The sequence below is a fragment of the Ostrinia furnacalis genome, unplaced genomic scaffold, assembly GCF_004193835.3.
Source record: "Ostrinia furnacalis isolate ACB-3 unplaced genomic scaffold, ASM419383v2 OfSCF0912, whole genome shotgun sequence".
Classification (NCBI taxonomy): domain Eukaryota; kingdom Metazoa; phylum Arthropoda; class Insecta; order Lepidoptera; family Crambidae; genus Ostrinia; species Ostrinia furnacalis.
This window is the reverse complement of record NW_021131151.1, coordinates 1,009,863-1,035,668: the sequence shown is the minus strand read 5'-3', so window position 1 is coordinate 1,035,668 and position 25,806 is coordinate 1,009,863. Positions and strand designations below refer to the sequence as shown.

The 25,806-nt window shown below is 37.9% G+C and overlaps 5 protein-coding genes across 6 annotated transcripts; 2 read left to right on the top strand and 3 right to left on the bottom strand.

The window, feature by feature from the left end:
• The first annotated feature begins 716 nt into the window (after positions 1-716).
• Positions 717-2,848, top strand: LOC114350509 (NAD-dependent protein deacylase-like). The gene is made up of 4 exons (XM_028301341.1): positions 717-1,145; positions 1,381-1,575; positions 1,888-2,047; positions 2,464-2,848. Exons 1-4 carry the CDS (start codon positions 831-833, stop codon positions 2,667-2,669), a joined length of 876 nt encoding a protein of 291 aa, XP_028157142.1. The 5' UTR covers positions 717-830; the 3' UTR covers positions 2,670-2,848.
• A 128-nt stretch (positions 2,849-2,976) lies between these two features.
• On the top strand, positions 2,977-6,535 carry LOC114350495 (NAD-dependent protein deacylase sirtuin-5, mitochondrial-like). The gene is made up of 4 exons (XM_028301321.1): positions 2,977-3,285; positions 3,994-4,188; positions 4,782-4,941; positions 5,992-6,535. The coding sequence occupies exons 1-4, from the start codon at positions 2,977-2,979 to the stop codon at positions 6,189-6,191; spliced, it is 864 nt and encodes a 287-aa protein (XP_028157122.1). The 3' UTR covers positions 6,192-6,535.
• Positions 6,536-6,642: 107 nt separating this feature from the next.
• LOC114350507 (ATP-dependent DNA helicase DDX11) lies at positions 6,643-15,028 on the bottom strand. Its single transcript, XM_028301339.1, has 14 exons — positions 14,712-15,028; positions 14,484-14,604; positions 14,023-14,357; positions 13,564-13,730; positions 12,915-13,155; positions 12,270-12,537; positions 11,716-12,038; positions 11,002-11,187; positions 10,309-10,512; positions 9,742-9,930; positions 9,317-9,423; positions 8,098-8,261; positions 7,203-7,303; positions 6,643-6,742 (listed from the first exon to the last, which is right to left on the bottom strand). Exons 1-14 carry the CDS (start codon positions 14,847-14,849, stop codon positions 6,656-6,658), a joined length of 2,631 nt encoding a protein of 876 aa, XP_028157140.1. The 5' UTR covers positions 14,850-15,028; the 3' UTR covers positions 6,643-6,655.
• A 3,456-nt stretch (positions 15,029-18,484) lies between these two features.
• Positions 18,485-19,658, bottom strand: LOC114350519 (uncharacterized). 2 transcript variants are annotated; one of them, XM_028301355.1, is made up of 5 exons: positions 19,487-19,658; positions 19,205-19,403; positions 18,933-19,103; positions 18,760-18,833; positions 18,485-18,633 (listed from the first exon to the last, which is right to left on the bottom strand). In XM_028301355.1, the coding sequence occupies exons 1-5, from the start codon at positions 19,492-19,494 to the stop codon at positions 18,522-18,524; spliced, it is 564 nt and encodes a 187-aa protein (XP_028157156.1). In that variant the 5' UTR covers positions 19,495-19,658; the 3' UTR covers positions 18,485-18,521. The 2 variants fall into 2 exon arrangements, with proteins under 2 accessions (XP_028157156.1, XP_028157158.1); XM_028301357.1 differs by having other exon boundaries at positions 18,490-18,633; positions 19,483-19,658.
• A 1,957-nt stretch (positions 19,659-21,615) lies between these two features.
• On the bottom strand, positions 21,616-24,595 carry LOC114350493 (cytosolic endo-beta-N-acetylglucosaminidase). The gene is made up of 4 exons (XM_028301320.1): positions 23,166-24,595; positions 22,740-22,888; positions 22,141-22,289; positions 21,616-21,768 (listed from the first exon to the last, which is right to left on the bottom strand). The coding sequence occupies exons 1-4, from the start codon at positions 23,477-23,479 to the stop codon at positions 21,616-21,618; spliced, it is 765 nt and encodes a 254-aa protein (XP_028157121.1). The 5' UTR covers positions 23,480-24,595.
• Positions 24,596-25,806: the final 1,211 nt, after the last annotated feature.

Genomic DNA, 25,806 nt, shown 5'->3' with positions numbered 1-25,806 from the left:
AAAGATTAACGAGTAAAAAGGAGCGAGTTGTTACTCAGGTTTGCAATCCCATACATTATTATGGAGTGGATAAAAACAAAGCTCTACAAACAACTTGAAAAGATACGGCCGTAATTTATGTTAGGTATCATTCAAGCACGGTCCGCCCCGGGTGCCAAGCATCAAGGGGTGACAACAGTTGCGCAAATTAGTACTCGCTGCCGCATCTGCATTCATCATTCGTACATCTTTCATCTTCGAATCGGTACCAAAAAATCATGGGGGGCACACGCGGGGGTGCTTTAGCCCCCCGCTATAAATGTATACCCAACTTTAATTGTGTACCGCCCCGGGTGCCAACCCATGCTACGCTGCACTGGCATCAAGTTTTGAAGGGAACTTAAAATTAAAATTTTAGTTTTGTATGTTCCTACTATGCGCCACTGTTCTAGCTGCCCATTTCCGGTCATTTTGTCTCTATCTATCACAAAGAATCACCATAATTTGATAAGACTCGCTCTTAATTTCAGAAATTCAGAACTGGGTAGCTGGAACTGTGGCCCACAGTAAATTAGCATCGCAGAAAAATATTTACCTACAGTTTATCAACATTTTGGTAGCAAAAGTTAAAAAGGAAGCAACCAAACAAAATAATTTTGGAATAAAAATTTTCAAAATATAAAAAATACAGTCCATTGGATTCGGAACGGAGCGTACGTCAATGTCAAAATGTCATTGTCAACAACTGTCAAGTTGACGTCTAATTATTCAACAATTTTGTCAACAATCGGCATTTTTCTCAATTTTTCTGCGGAAAAATCATCTATTCCTTTATCTTAACCTCATAAATTATGTGCATAAGTATTCTGCAACCACTTCGCAGAAATCTTGTAGCTTTTATTCCGAGCATCATGGCAGTCCGACAGTCAAGTGATATGGCAAAATTTAAGGAGGCTTTGAGGTCAGCTAAGAACGTCGTTTTTCTCTCTGGAGCCGGTATTAGTGCGGAGTCTGGTATACCTACGTTTAGAGGAGCTGGTGGCTACTGGAGGAAGTACCAGGCGTCTTCACTGGCGACTCCGGGAGCGTTCAACAACAATCCAAGTTTGGTTTGGGAATTTTATCACTACAGACGAGAGGTGGCTGCTAAGGCTCAACCTAATCGGGTAAAGATCATTACTAAATCTAGAAATCAGAATTAGAAGTTTAATTCACAAACACCACCATTTGTTGTGGTTAGAATACAGAAAAGAGAAGAGATTCTATTTAATAACCACCAGTTAGGGTCATTAATACTAGACCAGAATGAAAATCAGTAAAAAAAAGTATGTCTATACTGTATGAGTAAAGGCATTGAAATACAATGATGAATGTTTTAAATTACATATTTTATTACTTCAGGGTCACATAGCCATTGCAAACTTTGAAGCGAAACATGGATCAGATAAGACAATAACGGTGATAACTCAGAATGTTGACAACCTACATGCTCGTGCTGGCAGCAAGAATTTACTGGAACTTCATGGTAACCTCTACAAAACTCGCTGTACAAAATGCAGAGAAGTGTTGGTGAACACAGACAGCCCTATTTGTGAGGTAAAACCTTTTTTTAGTTTAGATCCATTTAGAAACATTTGCTTTATTGTCCAAGCTTCTATCTTGTTTTTTAGCTTTTCGTTCGTTCGTTCGTTTCAGCCAAATGACGTCCACTGCTGGACAAAGGCCTCCTCCAAGGTTTTCCACAATGCACAATTTTATTTAGCTTTACCTAAAATTATTTTAATAAGGCAGAAATACCTTATTACAATCTGCATCATTTTCTATGGGTTACCATTATAAAACCTTGTTATTATGTAAGTTCCTTGGCTGTACAAATAAATAATGCTAACATAATATTTGATTTTACAGGCATTAGCAGACAAAGGAGCCCCAGACATGGATGTGGTTGGCTCTAATATTCCTTTAAAGTCCTTGCCACACTGTAAAAAGTCAAATTGTAACGGCCTCTTAAGGCCACATATAGTATGGTTTGGAGAGAATTTGGAACATGATGTATTGGAAAAAGCTGGTAAGTTACCATGTACCTTGTGTACCCAAAGACTTCATACATATACCTGCCACTCTTCTAGAGTATATCTGTAGATCTTGGCTACACAGGATTACAGCAGCAGAATAATATCATACCATGTAAAAGAAGAATCACAATCTTAGTGAGCAATATCATGACTTAGAACAGCCTGTCTAGGGCCACTTTCACAATAGGGCGTGAAAAGCGCGGCAGCGGCGTTTTTATAATGTGAAGGCATGTATCACATTGTATGAAATTATCGGCAGCGCGTCTTTCGCGCGTTTGTCGCGCTGCTAAAGTCGCATAAATGTGAAAGCGATCTAATAGTCTGTAAACGTACCTACTTCAACAATTTACAAAAAATATAATAATATAGTCCTAATCCGGATGTAAGTAATTCCTAATTTTAATTTCAGGTAAGGTAATGGAATCCTGTGACGTCTGCCTAGTGGTTGGCACGTCATCAGTGGTCTACCCAGCGGCAATGTTCGCTCCGCAAGCCGCCGCCAGGGGCGCCATAGTCGCAGAGTTTAACCTGGAACCCACACCAGCCACTCCTGACTTCCACTACTATTTTGAAGGACCTTGCGGAACCACTTTGCCTTTAGCTTTGGAAGACTAAAAAGAATAAAATTAGGTGTTTACAAATATTAATATTTTACAAAGTTTAGAAGTATGAAGTAACAGCATGTATATTTAAATGTTTATTTTTATACAATGTGATAATGTAGTGCAATAAGCATTTGTAAATGTATTGTAAATATATTTATGTTAGGAATAAATTGTTAATCTTGTTTTTAAGTTTTTCTTTACTTCTTTAAAGTTATACAACCTTTTTCACTGATAAAACATTTCGCCAAAATTGAGATTTATTTCTGGACGACAATTTTTATGTTTATGGTTGTCATTTCACAGTCCATCCATCGTCAATGATTAGCATCACAAAAATCCAGAAGAATACAGTATTGCACACACACGCTAAATCCCTAATACGCAATTCAGGCGATATAGCCAAATTCAAGCAAGATCTCAAGACTGCTAAAAATATAGCCTTTTTGTCCGGGGCAGGTATCAGTTCAGAGTCTGGTATACCGACCTTCCGCGGGCGTGGTGGTTATTGGAGAAGGTACTCAGCTGCATCCCTGGCCACTCCTGAGGCGTTTAACGAGAACCCTAGCTTGGTGTGGGAGTTCTACCACCATAGAAGAGAGGTGGCGGCAAAAGCTCAACCAAATGCGGTATTTATATTGATTTTATGAACAAGGCACAGCTCCTAAATCACACTACACAAGATGGCGCATATTCACAGACCAAGAAGGGCACTGTAACGATCATGGATCATAATGATGATACCTGAATGCGGGCGGGCGCAGGACCGGTCGTTGCCGAAATACTTGGGGAAGGCCTTTGTCCAGCAGTGGACGTCATTTGGCTGAAACGAACGAACGATGATGATGAAACTGCCAATAATTGCTTATTTCAGACTATAGTCTGGTCTGCGAGCACGTAGAATTTTGTCCAATGACCCCAAACTACCCATACTTATAGCTCGCGCGTAATGAGGGCTATCGTTTTTATACTTAACAGTTGGCACCCCTGGCGATTGACAGGACCTTACTCTACAGTGGCGCCATCTTGATGAGTGCAAATGCGATAGTCCTCCTACCACTTTAGCGCTCACCAGTTGGTGCCACTGTCTTCGCTACTAACAAGTGACAGGACCTTACTCTACAGTGGCGCTAACTGGTGAGCGCTAAAACGATAGCCCTCATTATGTTGCTCTCGCGCTCGCACACTCACTGCGGGCGCCCGTCGCACAGTTGCGACAACAATAATAATTACGCGCGAGCGATAAGGATGGATAGCTTGGGGTCATTGGACAAAATTCTACGTGCTCACAGACCGAGCTTTAGTAAGTAAAGATCTTATTTCTTAGTCTGTTTTAGGGCCACATAGCAATAGCTAAGTATGAAGCCAAGAATGGACAGGCAAAAACGATAACCGTAGTCACTCAAAATGTGGACGGTTTGCATGCCCGGGCCGGAACCAAGAACTTGGTGGAACTTCATGGCAGTTTGTTCAAGACACGATGCACCAAGTGCAATGAGGTGTTGGTGAATAACGACAACCCTATTTGTGAGGTTGTATCTTTTACCGGCGTGTTCTTTACTTATTATCAAACTAGCTTTCCGCCCGCGGCTTCGCCCGCGTGGAATTTTGTCTGTCACAGAAAAACTTTATCGCGCGCGTCCCTGTTTCAAAAACCGGGATAAAAACTATCCTATGTTCTTTCCCGGGACTCAAACTATCTCTATGCCAAATTTCATCAAAATCGGTTGCGAGGTTTAAGCGGGAAAGCGTAACAGACAGACAGACAGAGTTACTTTCGCATTTATAATATTAGTTGGGATAATTTACTTCTACTAGACTTGCCTATGGGCATACAGATTCTAATACTATTCAGATTCTAACTAGGTACAACCCGTTCGTGCTAACTGCGCACTTCGCTAGAATTGCTGATGCTTCGTTGACTGGCAGAGAATGCCACCTGGCATTAAGTCCGCCACTGTACAGTTTTTTGTGCAAAAGTATAAATAAAAAATGCTACTCTCCCGCACACCCTCCGCGTTTGGCCCGCCAGTTAACTCGACCGGGTATAAGATCGTTTGAACAATAATTTTTAGAAAACAGCGAAAATTCTGTAGAATTATTTTTATTTTGCGATCGTTTTTAGGCACTAGCTAATAAAGGAGCGCCAGGAAAAGATGTCGTGGATTCAAAGATTCCTATAAAATCTCTACCATACTGCAAAAAAACAAACTGCAATGGTCTATTACGACCACACATTGTGTGGTTTGGCGAGAGTTTGGAAACGGCGGTGTTTGAAAAGGCTGGTAAGATTATAATATGAACCTTAATTAACTGTGTTAGTAGAACCTACCTACTGAAAAACCGTAAGACCTTATGACAAGACAATATACACTCGTCAGCAAATAAATCGCACCACCCGCGACAAGCATTTTCAAACGTATGCATCCCTACTTCCCACCAATATTGGCACCATTTAAAAGCCTAGTTCTAAACTTCATTTTATTAAAGGAAAGGTTTTTACCCCAAAAATGTGTCTTTACAAGGATCCAGAGTCACTTCTTCAAAAAATAGGTAGTTACGCTATAGAAATTTTTTATGACTATAAAACTGTTAAGTTGGGATTAATCGCTATCCATCTGCTAAAGAGGACACGTGTGATCATTATTTGGTTTTATAACCATAAAGTTTGGTCTAATTGATCCCAGAGGTGAGCCCAAAGTGAGGTCTTTTTTCAAGTCACATGTATGGTATATGTTAATCATTTATTAAGAAATTAAATGTGTTTTTCTTTAAGGATATTTATTGGGCTTTCAAATAACACCAATATTGTTGGGGCACCATTATTGTGTCAAAAGAAAATCTTTAAAGTTCGCGTCGCGGGTGGTGCGATTTATTTCCTGTCGAGTGTATGTTACGGATACCACTGCCTTGCAACTAGTCCAAATAAATCATTCAATCATCAAACATTAACCTTCCACTACCAATTACTGGCCAACTGTCCTTCATAAGTTATGAAAGTTCCTTTGCCAAATGACGTCCACAGCTGGACAAAGGCCTTCATCCAGCCCGCATCCAGGTTCTTCCAGAGACCTTCACCAGATCGTCAATCTACCTAAAGTACGGCCAACTAGCAGCGATACAAAAGGTCGATACGACTGTCGAGTTGACAATATATTCTGTCTCTTCCCATTTTGTGTATTTGTCGTAATGTCTCGTTCTCCCGCCAAAATTTATGTCAAAGTCAGACGGGTTCACCCATGACATTGGGTTTGTTTACATTCGATATCGCTTCTCGTTGACCGTACTTTAGTGGGGGGGCTGCCAATGACTTAACCTATCCCTTTTTATTCCAGACGAAGCAATATCCAAATGTGACGTGTGCCTCATAATCGGGACTTCATCGCTTGTATACCCGGCGGCTGGCTTCGGTCCTTTAGCTTCGGCGCGCGGGGCTATAGTAGCGGAGTTCAATATAGAGCCGACTAACAATAACTTCAACTATTACTTCGCGGGACCTAGTGCGACGACTTTACCGCAAGTGTTGAATGATTAGGTGCTAAACAAGACTTACCATTAGCCTAAAGCAGTAAGGACGATGCACACTTATCAATCCGTTAAGTAAGTAACGGATCATAACCGTTTCAACGCGAAGCTGACCGTGTTTTGATGAAACTTACTTTATATGAAACTTCGTACTGAACTGCAACGCACACTTATCGCGGTTGACAGCGAGGCGAAAAGCGATATGGAGATGTTCCCTCTCCGGTTTGATAAGTGTGCTTCTCTACATTACGAAATGAAAATGGAGGATTTTGTTTACATTTCCTACGCTTGCAAGACGGGTTGCGGAGGTCCGATGTTCGCATATTTATCCCATAGTTCTCTTTACGATAGAAGAGTGGATGGAGTACCTAAGGAAAAATAAGCTGTCAGTCAATAGATGACCCCATAAAATGAAAACAGATATTAAGAAATAAATAAGATTTTATTTTACATAGTGAGTATTATTTAATTTCATTATTTCTTATTGTCTTTATGTTTCGCGAAGAACTTTCCTATACTGCCAAAAGCTTTCCCGAACGTGCAGTTATCCAAAAGTGATTTCTGAAAACGAAAAGTGTTTTTTTAATCCTACTACTTTAATATACGGTGTTTAATAACTAAATAAATCAACGTAATCAGGCATTTACGTGTTTTTAACAGAACGGTGTTATTATATTCTAACTCAGCCTTTCCCAAAGTGGGCGATAACGCCGCTTTGTCGGCACTGCAGGCCTAAAGGGGTAATGCCCGTTTTCACCATCAATTCCTAATTTTAAGGGACCCCTATGAAAACAAAATGCCCGTTGTTACCATAGGGGTCACTTAAAATTAGGGATTGATGATGAAAACGCGTAAGAGACCCAGAAAAATCGGGGCGTTGTGTAGATGTTTGGGGAGCGATTTGTAATTTCATCTATAGTGGTTTTTAAGTAGGTGAAAAAATAGGGCGCTAAAAATAATTTATTCTAAAAGTGAGCAATAGACAAAATAAGTTTGGGAACTCCTAACTTATCTAACTTACTTGTACAAAAGAAGGCAGCGCGTTCATAGTCTGAGGCCTCGAATACCGTTCGTCTAGTAGCAGGACGGACGCGTAGTCATTCGCGTGCCGCACTGCTCTACCTAGAATGTTTCAATCCGTCGTAATTTCAATCTTACTGACTTGTCTTACGGTATATATGTTTTATAAAAATTACTATTTGTTAGTGTTTAAAATTTAAATGATTGTGCTATTGATTTTGGTAAATCCTGGTGGTAGCTCCAGTTTTTCAGAATTATTTTTATCGGGGGACGCGCGACCTCTAAAGATTTTTTATGACGGACCTAAATCCGCCAGCGAATCCGGGGCCGAAACGAGTCCATGTAATTATATTATGTTAAACGTTCGGGTACCATAAACCATAACACTACTGTATGTAAGTTCTCATGTGCTACATAATAGTCGCGTTATAAATCAGTATGAACATGTATGGAAGTACGCACGTTACACCTATTTGGTATCGGCTGATTGCTCATACAAATTAGAAGCCGACCAAGCTAGGCCGACCAAAAGTCTTTAGTCTAAGGGTGGATTCGACCAAACAAGAGTAAATATTAGAGTAGGCGCACACCGTTGATTTTTCATCGGCCGATAGTTTAGTCGGGCAGTTGATCAGTATGGGCATGTATGGGAGTGCGCACACTACGCCGATTCGATTTGGCCGATTCTTCATACAAATTAAAATCGGGCACAACTATCGGCCAACTAAAAATCAACGGTGTGCGCCTACTCTTAATCTCAGAATAAACTTGTCGTTTTGACATATTTCCCATACTGAAACTATCAATGTGCCAGTTATACCAGGAGTTGTTCTCGGATTAAAGTTTGGTCGAATCGGGCCTAAATGTAATAAGACCACTAAGAAAATTCTACTCACCTATACACTGGTTAACGGCCTTCATGCACAAGCTCTCGTAATACAAGTTTCCTGCGCCCGCGCCGACGGTTCTGTTAAGGTAGCTCATCTTTTCCTGCAGTTCGGCCGACTTGCTGTTGGGATACGGCATTCCCACCACTATGACGCAGCGGCCGAGGTCGTCACTGGGAAATAAGAAGTTTATAAAATCATTACATTACTAGCGGCCGCCCGCGACTTCGTACGCGTGGATCCCGTTTTACCCCCTTCATCTATCTTACGCGGTTTAGATTTTTTCATACAAATGTTTTTTCCCGCTAACTCCCTTTCCCGTGGGAATTTTGCAATATCCTGTTGTGACTAAGCTTTAAATTTACTAAGATACCTGCATGCCAAATTTCAAGCGTCTAACTTAGGGGCCGTCCATAAATTACGTCATCGATTTTTTCAGATTTTAGCCCCCCCCCCCCCTACAATCTATCTATCGTTTACCGAACTCCGCAAGCCAACCCCCCCCCCCCCTAATTTAGAATGACGTAATATATGGACGGCCCCTTAAGCGGTTTAGATTTTTTATACAAAAGGATTTTCCCGCTAATTCCCGTTTCCGTGGGATACTATAACCTGCCCAGGAGTACGAAGAATAATTGTACCAAGTTTCGTTAAAATCCGTCGAGTAGTTTTTGTTTCTATAAGGAACATACAGACGGACAGACAGACAGACAAAAATTTTACTGATTGCATTTTTGGCATCAGTATCGACCATTAATCACCCCCTGATAGTTATTTTGAAAATATATTTCATGTACAGAATTGATCTCTCTACAGATTTATTATAAGTATAGATGATGTATATTCCTAACGCTATATGCCTTGGACTTCTTCAAGGCGAGTGAGAATAGACTGGGTAGGTATTTATCACCCTAGACGGTATCTCACATAACAGCAGATGTGATTGCTGTCAATTGTCAAAAAAAAGGCTGCCTTTTATTGCATAAAAAAACCACATACCAAAAAACAATGTAGGCAGACCTCGCACTCGAGTCTAGTGAAGGTTTCGAGAATATTATGGTCATAAGACATTTATTTTAGAAAACTAACAATAAGCCCACAAAGTGCTATATCAGTTGGATCTACGATCTTATCCGCTTTTAAAAGGATTTCTACTTTGATTTATGTCTCACATGCATTAGTTAGTCATAATAAAACAATGTGTTACAGCTGCTATTTTTATGCTTACCTAAAGTTCAACCCTTCACTCAACTTGCCTCCAACGACACTCAACAATAAGGCTCCATTTTGATCACCACTTTTCTTCTTAACTGCCGTGGCATATTTACTTAAAACCTGAAAGAAATACTTACTAATTAGAAATACCAAAAATATAAGATGGGATTCTCCTAAATGTAGTATGGTGAATAGACAATGCAGACCAGTAGCCTTATTCATGTAACAAAACTTCAATGACAACAAATCGCTGAGTTGTGATCCTATCGAGTAATCGTTCTATCGAAAATGACCCTTGTGAATACGGATTTAGAACTGTTTTTCAATAGGACGACTTATGAACGTCAGCGAGATCTTGACTGTCAAAATACGTGAATTAGGTCACAAGGTAAAACTCTATTCTTATTGTGTATGTAATAAGAGCTATTTTCTGCTTACCTGATCTACTTCGGCAGCAGACTTAGGCTCCCTAAACACAGTCTTCTTCTTACAAATAGCGTCAATTACACCTGCCTTCTTCAAATGGTCGTAGACGCTTTGCTCGTAGGAATACGAGGGTAGGAAACAAACCACGCCCCCTGGCACTATGTTGCAAACGTTTCTGAGGATACGGCCGACTTCGTTCAACTGTGGACGACAATTTTCAATCTTAATTCGATGAAATAAAGCACAGAATTACGTCTCATCAGTAGTCCAAAGTGATTACCAAACGAAACTTACGAAGGGCCTAAGTAGTGAATAAATGATTTGATTTCAGCATAGGGAGTGTAGGCCTCTGGCAAAATAGAGAGGGTTGTGCTCCTAAATGACGAGCGTATATCTAGACACGCGGTAGCGTGTCAAGCCAAGTTCAAGTAACAGAACTGGCGAGCAGCACCGTGTGTAATATTACACGAACCATTTGGAGCCACTTTTGACCGCCTCTTAACTCAAAAACCATTTCATTTGAACGTGTCAAAGGCACATCTTGCGAGATACATAATATGTGCTCCAATAAATACTTACCAGTTCACCTGACCCGCGCCGTTCATACGAAAAGTTCAAGCCAACATTAGTAGGTCCTTTTGACATACAAATTGCTATAACATTCTCTGGGGAGACCACGTGGTCGCATTTGACTATGTTGACGTCATCAGTCTGCTTGGAATCTCCGGTGAGGAGCCGTAGGAATTCCGATATGGGTTCCATTGTACCACCAGCTACGATTACCTGTAAAATATAGGGGTAAATAAAATGTAAAATAATGCAGCAGTAATATTATTTCATTGTAATATGATGTGATACAGTTCAAGGAATTATTAGCAGCTAAGAATTAAAAATGCTATGGAACAGTAATCGAAAAGTTGAACCTCACACGAGTATAGGTCGCGCAACGAGTTGAGGCAATCAACAAAAGATGAGATTTGTTTGTGTTTATTTATTTATACTTGTTGCACAAAAACCACTGTACAGTGGCGGACTTAATTCCGGGTGGCATTCTCTACCAGTCAACCGGTCAAGCTGAGAAAGTTTATGTATCTGTATATGCTCGCCGCGCTGTGTTTTTTGTATTAAAATATTAAGTTAGTTCAAGTACCTACTCTCTTTTACTTGTGTTGATTGCCTCAACTCTGGTTGCGCGACTTAAATCAGGTACATATTTTATCTAGACATTTTTAAACAAAATAATGATAATAACCTTAAAATTATAATACTCACAGACCGACACTGCTTCACGACTTCAACGAAGTGTTCGGCCGGGTTCAGCAGAAGGTACTTCAGGTTGCCAGTTAATTCATCTCCTTTCTGCACCAACACTCTTCCATTCTCCGAGCGTTCACACAGCATTTGTAGGAAGTCCAGAATGGCGTACAAACCTGTACCAGGCGATGTTTCTGATTGGGTCTGGAATTAGGAGAATTTAACAAACTTAAATGCTGATCTGCTGATAAAGTTTCTTTCGAGACAATGAAGATTCTTTAATTTGAATGCTATCCTTACTAATAAATATTATAAATGTGAAAGTAACTATACATTGTTTATGTCTGTCTATCTTTTCACATTTGAACGACTATAGTCTGGTCGCGGAGCACCTATAATTTTGTCCAATGACCCCAAGCTACCTATCCTTATCGATCGCGCGTAATTATATTGCTGTCGCGCTCGAACACTCACTGCGGGCGCCCGTCGCACAGTCGCGACAGCAATATAATTACGCGCGAGCGATAAGGATAGGTAGCTTGGGGTCATTGGACAAAATTCTACGTGCTCAGCGACCAGACTTTAAACAGATTTTGACTAAAGGTATAGATAATTTGGATCCGCGGAAAAAACACGGGTGTTTTTTTATCCCGGTTTTTGAAAGTGGGATACACGAGGGATAAAACCTTTCTGTGACAGACTAAATTCAATACTGAATTTTCTAAATTTTACCTGCACTCTTGGTGTTGATTCACATTCTTTCTCTTCAGTATTATTTTCTAAATTCCCATCCTTTTTCTTAGAAATATTCTGCAGAAAGCTCTCTAAAGAACTCTTCTTGGATGGTGCTGCTTTCTTAAATTCCTCTTCTAACATTTGTGGAGTGTATCTCATAGAGAACCCATGTAGTTTTGGTGGCAGCCTTGATTTTCTGCATAGTTCTATTAGAGGAGTCAAATTTAGATGATCTATATCTGCCTTTATGACAAAATCTTCTAAAGTGAGTATTGTAGGAGTGTCTTGACTTTTTTCTTGATTAGGTTTTGTTACTATACCTGCAACGTACCAGAAACAGTGCAATTAATTACTCGTTAAAAACTTTTTTGATAAAAAAAAAACTTGGAGTGCAAGTGTGGTTGTGTTCCCCAGTCGATGAAGCACATGATGTCGTGCCCTGCGTGCCCAAACAACTGACTGCACGCAGGAAGATTTAATGAATGCTACTGACAACGAAACTCTGTGTAGGTTTGTTGCCGACACGACAAAGAAGAAGATAAATACCTTACCTAGTAATTTCCCAACAACGTAACCCAGTTGATTCAACGTCAGCAAATTCTTGCTTGACAACCTCGATCCGTACTTATTAATGTACAGTTGCAGGAACGTTTTCACAGAAGACAGGTGCTTAGCGGACACGGGAGCACAATGCGCGTTCTCTAATGCTGCAGCCAGCCCGTGAGCTTCGTCCATTATTAGCACATTGTCTTGTAATTTGAGAGACATTCCAGACCTGGCCCCAGAACTGACTATGCCTGCATGACTGACTAGTGCTACCTGAAAGTTTTGTTTTAATTGTGATTAACGGCTGTGTGGTTCCAGCAGAGTAGAATCGGGCCACTAACAACGTTCTTCCCATGGATTTCGTATAAAAGCGAATAGCCCGATGATGATCTTTTAGGAAGATATCTATCATCAGACTTAACTAAAATCACATAAAAATCAGTATTTTGTTTATACAGATTTTATGTGAATTTAGTTAGATTATGGCAAAAGTTGGAACTGCAGGGCTACTCCAGAACGGTAATTACGTAATTTCGCGTCTGTTTGTCACCGTCGCTCATGGTAGCATCTTGCTTTGCGTGAAAGAGATGGCAACATTCGAAATTTCGGAAAAAATTTTTGGAGTAATCCCACAATAATCTAGGAATTACCTCAGCATCATCTAACGCTGCTCTGCTAGCGTAATACGGACACGCCTTCAGTTCTTTCGCACATTTGACCAGGTCTTCCATGTCCATAATATCAGTCAGGATTCTCTCCTTCAGTTGGGTTATGTTATTCTGATTGTAGAAGGGACAACTTGCACATGATCTTGTTTTGGTCTTCTTTAACACTTTGCCGTCATCACCCACTGACGTTGACTTGGTCTTCGATTTCTGCATATCAAGGCATCTGAAAGTTTATGCAAGGTAAGTAAAAGAAAAATCCACCTACTTTCTAAATTGAGTGTTTTGTCTTGAAGAGCTAGTAGGTCATCAATTTCGTATTGGGCCTTTTTAAGTTTGAGAATGAAAATTGTAGTGTCATGTACAATTGGTACCAAAAGATATGTAAAGAAAGCGCATGCAGGGAAGCGCTGGACTCAAGACCGTTTCCAATCAATCAACGTGGAAAGCATCAGGAGAGGCCTATGTTCAGCAGTGGACGTCCTATGGCTGAAATGATGATGATTCAAATTCAAATAATGATGATGCCTCCATCATCTATCTTCAATCTAGCCTAGAACCTTTTCTAGGCTAGACCTTTTGATTTCATAAGTGCCAAATCTTGATCAAAAGAATTTTATTAATTCATCAATACCTCTCATTTATCAAGTTCACGTTTTTGAGCTTTGTGACTTCAGGGTTGATACAATAATGTTGCCTTGAAGCAAGAGTGACCACCCTTGTATCATCTTTGAATACTGTCCTTTTGATTTCTCCCACAAACTGAGATAACTGGCTATGTGTTCTACTGCTGATGTATATCTAAAACATAGAGAAAGAAATGTGAATAAGTAAAACATGATGGAAGTTACTAAAACCAAGAATTAACTTAAGTACAGAAATGTTGTGATGAACTAGTATAAAATGCTTGGGTTTAAAAGGCATTCTTGTTGATGACAATTTTTAACACTATACTAATGAGCAAAAATCCAAAAACATCTAAAAATATGTAACATTAAGCTTTAAATGAAATTGGCACAAATAGTGCCTACCAGTCTTACAAACATTAGGTTTAAATTCAGTTACAATTTATAGTTTAATACTTTAATTTCACCTTCTTATTATGTTCATCTTCTTCAGCAATTTCTTCATTATCAGACTCATCATCTTTTTCCTCAAATTCTTCAAGAACCAAGTCATTATCCTCACTAACTACATCTTCTAGAACATTCTCTTTATTCTCTTCTACTTCCTTCTTAATTTTTTGTGAATTGTGGAAATAATCATTAGTTTTGGAACTAATTTTTAATTTTTGTTTTGCAACTCGCCTTTTCATTTCAAGCAGCTGCTCATTTCTCTTTTTTATTTTATCCAGTTTTAGTTGCATTGAGCTCAAAGTTTGGTTTTTCTGTATTTTATTGTACTCTTCTTGGAGCCAATCATCATTACCTGTAATCATTTTCAAGTTCTTAGGTCAACTAATCTGAATAAAATTGAAATTCAAAGGCTTTTAAAATCTTGCCTGATTTAATAAATTTATTAATAGAAATAAAGATAAAACAAACAGAATCTTACTTGTACTATTGGAAACTTCAATTTTCAGTTGATTTATTTCACGTTCTAAGTCAACAATAACTTTTTCATTGTAGTCTTTTAACCATTGCAACGCTGAACAACAAATACTTAGTGATTTACCCTGCAAATGTGCATTATTTTGAGTTTTAACTTAATGAAAAAGGAAAATATTACATTCGTAAATACAGGTGTTTTTAAAAGACAATTAACAAGTCAGAGAATACTTACAGTACCAGTAGGACTTTCGAAAACTCCAGCTTTGTTATTATCTATTGTAAAATATAGTTCCTTCATAAACTTTTCCTGAATCGAATAAGGTTTAAAAGGAAAATGAAAAGTTGGATGTTGATTACACTCAGTGCCCATTTTGACCTAAAATAAATGTTGAAAGTAAATGAAATCGTGTTTCAAATAACTTATGAGGCTTATTTATCGCGACAAGTCGTAATATTTTTTGGTAATTTGTTTTTTAACATGCAGTTTGTACATTTATTTACGTTTTTGCCGCTCTAAAATCCTAAAAAAACTGCCAGTCAAAAGTGACAGCCAGTGTCAACACTATTTTACCGATTTATTGCGTTACTGTCACAAAGAACAAGGTAATGCAAAGGTTATAACATAGAGAAAAGTAATAATAAACACGACAAGAGCAATGAGCTATAAAATTGATATGAACCTCCTCTGTTGCAAATTGTCTATGGTACTTTAAGAATGATACAAGTGACATCTTTGTGGAAAATATCTTGATCTTAAAACAGAAATAGAACTGTTTTGCATTACAACAAAACAGTTATTATGTGTAGAATAAAACACAGCGTTCTTCTCACTTTAAAAAAACGCTATTTTTGTTTTCACCCACCAGAATGGGTGATAATGGGTAAAAACCGGGTTTTTACCCAAATCACCCAGTTTAAACCCAATCGGGTGAAATGGGTTTTTACCCACTACCCATCTCTAATCATGACTCATGATGATGCTTGATTCATGAGGCGTGGCGTGCGCGTGCGTGCGTAACTTTAAATCCGAAATTATTATCTAGGGACTAATTATTTATCTTGGTATTATTTATTTATAATGATAAACAATGTGTTTTTGCCTTTAAAGAGCGGTGTCTCATAATAGAACTGTTTTGCATTACAACAAAACAGTTATTATGTGTAGAATAAAACACAGCGTTCTAATGCGTTATATATCAATTTCATAGAAAAAGGATGAGCTCCCCACCAGACGCCTGAAAGGCATCTTAGCATATTAAGAAGTTTTTCACACTTGTTGGAAACAAAGTTACAATGAGGAACTCCGGTAAGTTTTGAATCAAGGATTACACCCAGAAACTTGTATTCATTGAGAATAGGAATAACATTATTAACATAGTACAACTGAAAAGGAGTAGGATTGCGCATACGAGAAAAAATAACTACAGCGCTTTTAGCTACTGATAAATTCATACCATTTTCATCCATCCAGATTTTAAGCAGATTAAGAGAGTTCTGTAATAGGTTTTGAGTTTGCCCTACAGACGGGCTAGATTGATAAAGTAATAAGTCGTCTGCGTACTGAAGTATTTTTATATTATTGCCTAAAGATGAAGCTAGATCATACGTGTATATATTATATAGAAGGGGGCTTAACACAGACCCTTGAGGTAATCCTCTCCACACTGAGCGCTTTGTTTCTGAGTCGGCGACCGGAAGTATTAAACACCGCTGAGATAAAATCTTTAAAATAAAATTACATAGCAAATGGGGCACTTTTAACGCATTTAACTTAGTTTTTAAAACAGATAAAAGAACATTATCATATGCAGAATTTATGTCTAGGAACACCGCTATGGGAGACTCATTTAACGTAAGGGAATACCGAATANTGGTTTTAATGGCTTCCGATTTGCGATACAGGCATAGACAAATCAATCATAGACAATGACAGTTCAGAAATGCAAATAGTGATGTCTTTACTTTACAATTGATTTTGTGAATTAAATTGCTAAAATCTTTTTATAGTCGTGAAAGAAAAGTGGTTCACAATGTGTTAAAATATTTGTCGAAGAGAAATACTAAGGGTTCGGATAATATTTTCATTGAATAATGTTTCCGACAAAGATTGTCAAATTGACTGACATGTTTATCGCATAGTAGGTACAGTCCATTAAAATTAGCTGTGGTTTGTTTCAACTACCTATTTTAAAAAAAATTGTCACTTTCCAAGTGTTGAATTTTATGGAATTGGGAAAGAAGTACCGAGTTTGAAGCGTTCATGAGCAACCATTGCAGTTGAATATTCAAGTTCTGAATTTGATTATTGATGAATAATAAAATAAATCCTACTAGCTCGATTGATGGTTTCATTTAATTTATTTAAACCAGGTTACCTATAATAATATTTTTTCGTTAATTTAGGAAAATATCAAATTAGCCCGTAATCCTTAATCCTGATCACAGATATGGATTAGAGATCCTGATACATAAAGTTAGGCTATTAATTTAACACAGGTACGACTGTACTCAGTGTTGCACTATCAAATGCAATTGACGCGCCTCTATGCCAGGGTTTTTGTGGGTAGATGGGACTCGCGCGCCCCTGAGTTGGTGCCTACCCACTGACACCCGACGGTGTCCACCGGAGCCCAATGAAACGGAGCCCCCGAGTTAATGTCCATATCTGTGGTCCTAAGTAACTTGCGACATTCGTTCGCAGCTCAGTCTATGGATCGCTCTCGGGCTTTCAGGTCTTTCTTGCCGGGCCTCTGCATCGCGGCCCGGGCAGATACCAGACATCCACTGAGATTATGGGTCACCTTACAGACCCGCCGGGCTGACTTTTTTGGGGTCCAACATGCGTGCTTTACCTTAGCATCACACCTTATATTAAAACAATTAAAAGAATCAANCCTAGGTCACTAAGTCTTAAGCCCATGTGTATGTAATTTCCACCATTACAAAAATTGTCACTTAGTACGCAATAAAGATTTGAATTTGAATTTGAATTAGGTAGGACAACTTTTTATGATCATGATTGATATTTTGGAGTCGGTGCGGTGGAAGCTGGGCGCCCGTGCGGTTCGCTAGTCTTTAAAACAGTTGGTTCTTAACCAGTGGTCCGCGGACCACTGGTGGTCCCTGGAGACATTCCAAGTGGTCCACGAAGTGTACTTGCACACTTTGGTTAAAACTACTTTTAACAGATTTTTGCAGTCAAACTGATTTTGAACGATTATGAGGTGGTCCCTGACAAGACAGGAATTTGGTAAAATGGTCCCTCATGACTTAAAGGTTAAGAACCACTGCTTTAAAAGAATTTATTGATGATAATTGAAAATTGTCGAGAAAACCACTAATTAGCATTTGTTATACCATGTCAAGGCGATTAGAGTCCTCAATGACCTTGGGCGTTTGACCTTCACGCCGCGAGCAACACCCGCGTACCCCGCACCAAAAACTCCGATTTGACACCGATCAAAAATAGAACTGTTTTGCATTACAACAAAACAGTTATTATGTGTAGAATGTGGGAGATGGGGCACTGTGAATTAAGCAAAAGAGTTTTAGTAAATCCGTTTCATTAATGGTCAACACCAAGGATTGACCTATCTTTCGCAGTTATTAAATAATCTCTGGGTGTTGCTTAAGATAGTAATTCATGCTTCCAAAATCTTAGAAATTCGCACAAAAATGTAAAATGGCTCTTAATACTTGTGATTACTTTCATGTGTACTACCTTTCATGTGTGCAAGCTGAAGTGGCAATGGGCAGGGCACATAGTACGCAGAACTGACGGCCGATGAGGCAGCAAGGTTCTGGAATGGAGGCCGCGTACCGGAAAATGCAGCGTGGGACGTCCACCTATAAGGTGGATCGACGACATCGTAAAGGTAGCAGGAAAGTGCTGGATGCAGGCCGCTACCAATCGATCAACGTGGAAAGCATTAGGGGAGGCCTATGTTCAGCAGTGGACGTCCTACGGCTGAAATGATGATGATGTACTACCACCCCTGAGATGGCTGTTGTTTTTCAATACCATACCCTGTATAATAAATACCTACTGCATACCTGACACTGGCGAGTCTGGTATTTCCTGAGGCGAATATTCACTAAGATCTTCATCTGCCGCAGGTGCCTCTTTTAAAGGATCTTGATAATATGAGTGATCGCTGAAAATGAATAAACATAGTATTTCAATCTCACTTAACATCATGTGTGGCGCAGTCAAATATGTGCCTTGTTTTGCATAAAAGTATATATTTTATTTAATGTCCAACTGAATCTGTGATACTAACATTGACGAAGGTGAACTTTCATTTTCTCCAAATTCAATTTCTATCACCTCCTCATTTTCTATAATGTCATCATCCTGAAATAGGTAGGAAGTACAATAAATAAAGCTTAAAAAGAAATGATTAAAAGAAGTAAAATAATTATATTAGAAGTATTAGGTATCAACATTACTCACGATGGAGTGATTTTTAGCCACCTTAGGCAGGGGTCTGCCTATTATATTGGCTACTTTTTCCTCTAGAGGGGTCAGTGTGGGTGCACTGCTAGGTCCCTCTCCAGTGGCTGTTTGACTTGCATTAATTTTAAAAAGTTTTGCTCTGACTTTTGTTGTTTGATCATTCCATACCTGAAATATTTCAATTTTCATTTCAGTATAAATAATGCAACACACAAATGTATTATAATTTGTCGCTTTATTAATCTAAGAATTTGGCCTACTATACACACCCTTGACCACTCCTTTCCTGTTCTCGCAGGCCCCAAAGAATTCAGCACTTCGGCGCACTCTTGCCACAGTCGGGCAGCAACTTCCCTTGCTTCCTTGGACCTCGCCCGGCCAAGAGCAAGGTCTCGATTGCCTTCCAAAAATTCTATTATGACTTCTAACTGCCGCACTGTAGTGCACCTGCGTCGTTCTTCCATTATCCTATACACAAAATTAAATTTATCAAACGATCTGAGTTTCACCTTCTTAAAACAGTGGATTTAAAAAATAATTTACTCACTTACCAATGCATAAAGAACTTAGCGCACAACCATTAACACTATTGATACAAAACTTCAAAACAAAACGTTATTTGATGCACAATTTTGTATTTAAGCTGCTGCTGCTGGAACGGAATGAAATTAAATCGAAGTGGAACTGGAAATGAAGCGCAAATGAATTATTAGCGCTGGCCATACTCTCNTTACTGTTTTTATTTTATTAGGATATACCGCTTAGTTTAAAAGTTATTACGTTTTCTTTACAATAAGTAATTGGAAGAAAAAAAATTCTATAAAAAAATAAAAAAAAATCTCAAAATTTTTTGACCTCTTTTTTGTCGATAAAAATAGGTCTAGTTTTATCTATTTTCATATGTACACTTTAACGTGACTCACACTGTATATTATATTCTAAAGTTTCGTCCACACTCGATATCCTGCTCACTCTGCTCTTGAGTGAGCAGGATGTCAAGCGCGCCTCGCGAGCCCATGCACCCGGTGTGGACGCACATTAACATATTACGTTTGGTTTAATTGAGCATGTCTACGCATAGCGGTTGATTTGTAAATGACTGAGGGATATGCAATGTCAAGGAAGCAGCTAACCGATGACGAACATTTTTTTTAACTGAACCAGGGTAGATTTTTGTCTGCATCTTACTTCATGGAAAGATAAGATCAGGCTGAAGGTAGAGCACACAATTATGTAAAGATCCATACAAAAAAGCTATGTGATTAAGAGACAATGGCGTAGTTTTACCTTTATAAATTACTAGCGGCTGCCCGCGACTTAGGAGTTGAATTTGAAAAATCCCGTCTTATCGGCACCTACATTCTAAAAGGAATCTCCATGCTTTGAGACTTCTAGTATTTGTAGTTTCTGAGATTTTGTGATGAGTGAGTCAGTCAATGAGTGACCTTTCGCTTTTTAGAAATTGTAGATTTTTATGTACCTATTTCATTAAATGATTTTCACTGCCTCTATTTTAATCGCAAAAGATAAAATCCTCAAGAGCTTTTTCTTTGAACTTTCAAAGGCCTATTCTTACAGCGAAGTATGGAGGAGTTATTCGACCTCCTAAGGCTTTCGTTTCAAAGTTCAATGGATAGGAAATTATGAATGGGTTTGTACAGTTCGCCACCGAAGTTCGGGATTGCTTTCACCTTTAAATCTAGGAGCAAAAGAAAAAAATATTTACACTCAATTTGTATTTGTATAATGCTTCTTAAGTCAACGCAGCAAGGTTTTATTTTATATTGTAGATTTAAAAAAAATCGGGGTAACGTATCGGTTTTTCTGTCAATGAGGAACTGGGTTTCTGTAGACTAGCTTAAGCCCGCGAATTTGTCCGCGTTATCTACTCCTATATAATATTTTGATGTGTAATTATGTTATTAAAATCCATACAGACTGTGGAGACTTTCTAAGCAGGAAGCTGGTGACTCAGTTTTTAGAGTGAGAAAGGTTTTTAAGTAAAAACAAACTAATTAAATTCAAATCAAAAGATAGGTAAAATATTGGCATCTTCAAGTGCTAAAAATAGAACTGTTTTGCATTACAACAAAACAGTTATTATGTGTAGAACTATCATACAACTTTTTGATACACTTAAAGTGTCTGAAAACAGGTTTTTGGTAATCATGGCAGCAATACGAAAAGTTAAAAAAATAATTATCCGTATTCAGCAAAATGTCTGAAAACAAACTTTTTCGTAATACAATTATAAAATCTATGTACATTTTCACTATCAGACGTATTGCTATAATACCGACTGTCTTTTTTTTTGACACAGCAGAAATGGCCTCCCACTCAGTTGCTACACTTTCGACCGTTACTACACACCTAGTCGGGTTCAGAATCATACAATCTAACGATTTTATAGGGTTTTTGCCGTATTGCTATGACACATGGTTTTGGTCGTGGGCTCTCGTACTATTATTTTTTTTTATTTTCATACAAAATAAATTTTATAAAATCCGATTTGTATGAAAATTTAAATAATTAAAATGAAGATATCAATTTTCTGACTTCACCATACCATTTATATGCCCATGTTAACATGGGCTAGTGTCGGCTCATATACCCATTTACCTAACACCCTGTATATAATGATTAGGAGCATCAAAAATATTATAATAAATAAAGATAATTTTTACCTGTTTTTGTGATTGAGGGCATTTTGCCAGTTGAGGTGACCTTCGATAGTAACGCTATCATACCAAATCAGCACTGGGTCTGTTAATTCTTGATGTAAAATTGTATGCAGGTGCTTCACAAACTCCAGCAGAATGTCGGGCTTCGCTATCTGAAATGATAATTTTCAAGTTACGTATTTTTTTAAACAATGCAAGAGTTTAGTGAAATTTTTATTTCAAACTAGCGGCCGCCCGCGACATCTTAAGCGTGGATCCCGTTTTATCCCCTTAGGGGTGCAGTTCGAGTTTTTTTAGGGGTTTTCCGGAAATTATTCGAACTTTTCTCGCCGTAAAAACCATTCTTGGATTTCAACGAACATTAAAAAAAAGAATTGGTAAAATTGGTCCAGGCGTTGTTGATTTAAGTGCTTACCAACACATTTTGCGATTCTTTTTTATATTACAGATAATTACCTACTAAAGTAGTTAGGTGTTATGAATGCTTTCGATATTTTAACAATGGTAACCCATCAGTTACAAACCTTGTTTTCAACATTTAGCAGCCAACCATCAAATTTAAGTGTTTTAGCAATAGCTACTAATGTACTTGCGAAGTTTTTATACTCTGATTCAGAAGCAAGTACTTGATCCCAGAATTCTATACCATCAGACCATTCAGTAATAAGTGTGCCTGTAAAAATAATTACAATTAACTAATTATAATTAACTCGTTCACAATTGAAAAAACATTCAAATTGCACTCAATACATGGGTAGGTAGATATCCACTTTGCCAGTGCAAAAATTGATCATCACCGCGCCTCCGAGCGCCTTACTGGTCATGGGCGATAAATTGGAAAGGACCAGCATTATTGTGGTGAAAAGACGCCAAGTAAGATGGTTTTAATTTTATCTTAAAACTTCTGTTTGTTTTGTTTTTTTAGACCTTTAACTTGTATAACAATTTTATTAAATTATCATTTTACTTATTATGTGAACGTCTTTATTCTGTGTGTGCGTAGAGTGCGTACTGCGTACGTGTGAACGAAAGGCACGATCATTAAATCTGAATTAAAATGTTTGTAAACATCGTTAATAAGAATGAACACCCAGTGGAAATCTACCTACAAAAACATACCTACCAATCACTTTGACGCCGTGCGCGTGACCCACATTGATCCATCCCAAGGGAGGAATTGTGACCAAGTGATGACTGAAGTAACAAAATATATCTATGCCGGCCCAGTTGTAAAATGTATACGCATCATAACGACCCGTGCCATCGATGATGCTAAAAAATACATAAAATCAAAATAAAAACAAATCTCTTGCCAATAAAAAGTAAAACGCTTCTTAAAACTTAATTTTTATAGGTACTACAATAGTTATCAACGCGCACGTAATTTTTTCGGATTATCGGATCGTGTGCAAGCTTCCTAATAACATGGAAAGTAGTAAGTACCAACGTTAAGCCAACATAAATACTTTTTTATTGTTGTGAAAAAGTTAAATGTATTATTAATACATTACATTATTAATATTAAAATTTATTTAGGTTTATTTTATACCTATCATCATGATATCCGTTTGCCATGTCGTGGCAAACAAGTGTTTTTGGCAAACTTGACTCGTCGTGCCTTTCGACTTCTTCCGCGTCCGGATCAAAATGACAGAATGTTTCCGGTCCATCCTGGAATACTCTACTCACGTCCTTCCGTACATCACTCTTGATATCCACATTCCTTATCAACCGCTTGCTGTGCGGTTGTATCTCTTTACACAAAGTTCGCCAAGGAGGAGGGTTTTCCAAGAACATCGAAATTTCACTGTACGTATCTAATGGTTTGCAGGTTAGTTCATCTTCTTTCCAAATATAACTCATTGTTCCAATGTAAAATATTCAGTAGCTAAGTTCGATGCACTAATAACGCATGCACATTTACAAATAAATTTATTAAACAGTCAATTAACACAATTATTCATATTTTAATCTAAGAAATCGTTTGTTTACTTCCCGCAATCAGCTGTCCAACATCTGTCTCTGTCAGGCAGGATTTTGACTTCTGTCAAAGAAATACGACACAGCGCGTAATTCAAACTTGGGACGTGCTTGGGACACACTGAGCACTGGAGCACAAACTGGAGCGTGAGGGAAGCCGAAGAACATCAAACATGATCAAACACAAACTGAACAAGTTATTGTGCAGCACTGCGCTTTTAATCAATTAAATTGTGTTGCAATAATTTTAAGTAGGGCACATGTCAAGGGCTGCATCTTACATCCGTTCAGCAGCTAAAATATTATTGGAATAATACGAGTTTCAGTTTCAGTAAATAATTATTATTAGAACAATACAAGTTTCAGAACAATGGTGATAATTTAACATAATTTTCAACCGCCCCATGCTCAAAATAATAAGAATAATCAATAGAATTAAACAGCTACTCACTGTGGGACTTCTTTGTCCTACTTTACAATAGATAAGTTTGCTCGGTCAATTTGTTGATAAGAGCAGTTCTATTGTTTGTCATTATTTCCTCTCTGAGGTCTGATAATTTCATGCAACTTTTATCGTGATGATGGTGATTCCCAGAATGTATTATAATAAATTAGTACACGATTTAGTACTTGACCAAAAATTGTTTGTTTATTTTGTGGTTTATTTGCTCGACGCTTGATGATGATGATCAACCAACAGTGATCAACCCTATTATGTGCTCTGTGGATCAACGCTTGTCCATGCTTGTCCTACTGCCCTATTAGGATGTAGGGTAGTAGGTCTTGCAAACAAAGTAGTGTGTCCTATTACCCTGTGCTGTGATGATGAAAAATGGAGAACGTAGATGGAGATGGAATCAAAACTAAAATGCCAATGACTTGACAGTGGAACTTCTTGGCGGGAATATGAACCGTCGTGTTAGCAGTTTTGTTTTTATTTTCTAAAATTCGTGTGTAATAATAGAACTGTTTTGCATTACAACAAAACAGTTATTATGTGTAGAANTGAAATCGGGAGCGCGGACACGTCGTGGTAATCAATTTTTGACGACTTACGATTTTTTTTAAATTACTTAATTAACTATTATTAACTATCTCTGTGGTTTAACAACAAGAACCAAAGTTATACTATTAGATAAAAATATTTGTTACTAAAATAATATGATATTCGGGTACTTTTTGGCCCCGGACACGTGATTTTCTTGGCCGGTGGAATGACCCTGCTACGTTAAAAAATGGATTTTATATATTATGCTGTGTAAATCATTTCAGCTGGCATCTATGACGTGGTTTCTGAAAACAGGAACAGTTCATAAAGCCTATTAACTTGGAAAGGCTATGCAGTGATTGAATTTCCACACTGCGAAAAAACAGGACGTTGGCTTAATTACTGCATGGAGAGAGCTTACAAAAATTGCTGCCGACGAGACGTCGGATTTTGATGATGAGAATTTTTGTAAGCTAAAGCTTGTTAAAACAAACCCTTTTTAGTCCACACGTCACGAACTTAATTCATCATCGATGCAGTTGCTGAGATACGCGATTTTGATACCGATATTCAGTGATATCTTCAGTAATAGTTATCACTACGTTGATCCTAGACATGCACAGCCCTTATCTAACGTAGCTATATCCTAATAATAATTGTTTCGCATAGTAATAGCTAAATCAATGCATCAACAAGTCATTTCAAACTTGCTACGTTCATTAATTAAACAGACTGTAGGCGGAGCGGCATTTCTCCCTTTGAAAACAGTGAAGGATGACGCTCGGTAGAAATATTTTGGCATCGGCAGCTATGTGCAGTGCACTTTGGTGCATGTGTTACAGCTAATATCTGGTTATTACAACTGACAGAAATTAGTGCTCTTATAGTCTTTTTCACCTAAGATGATCCGTATGACGTTTCGAGTTTGAAAGATATAGAGATGTCACATAACTAAACCATAGCGATTTATCTATCGATTTTTTTCGAAGAGTTAGTAAAACCTACTTTTAGAGAAATATTTTGTGTAGGTGTTATTTAACAAAAAACATGTTTTTTTTAATTACAAATATTATTGTTACAATTTTTTATTGATAATATTCAAATTTCATGGTTCGTGTTAAAAAAAACGATTCCTAAAAAGTACTGGTTCTGTTTCTTTAAATTAAAAACTATTAATTTATTATCAATGCGTTTATTAAAATCAATAATCGAAAAATATAGT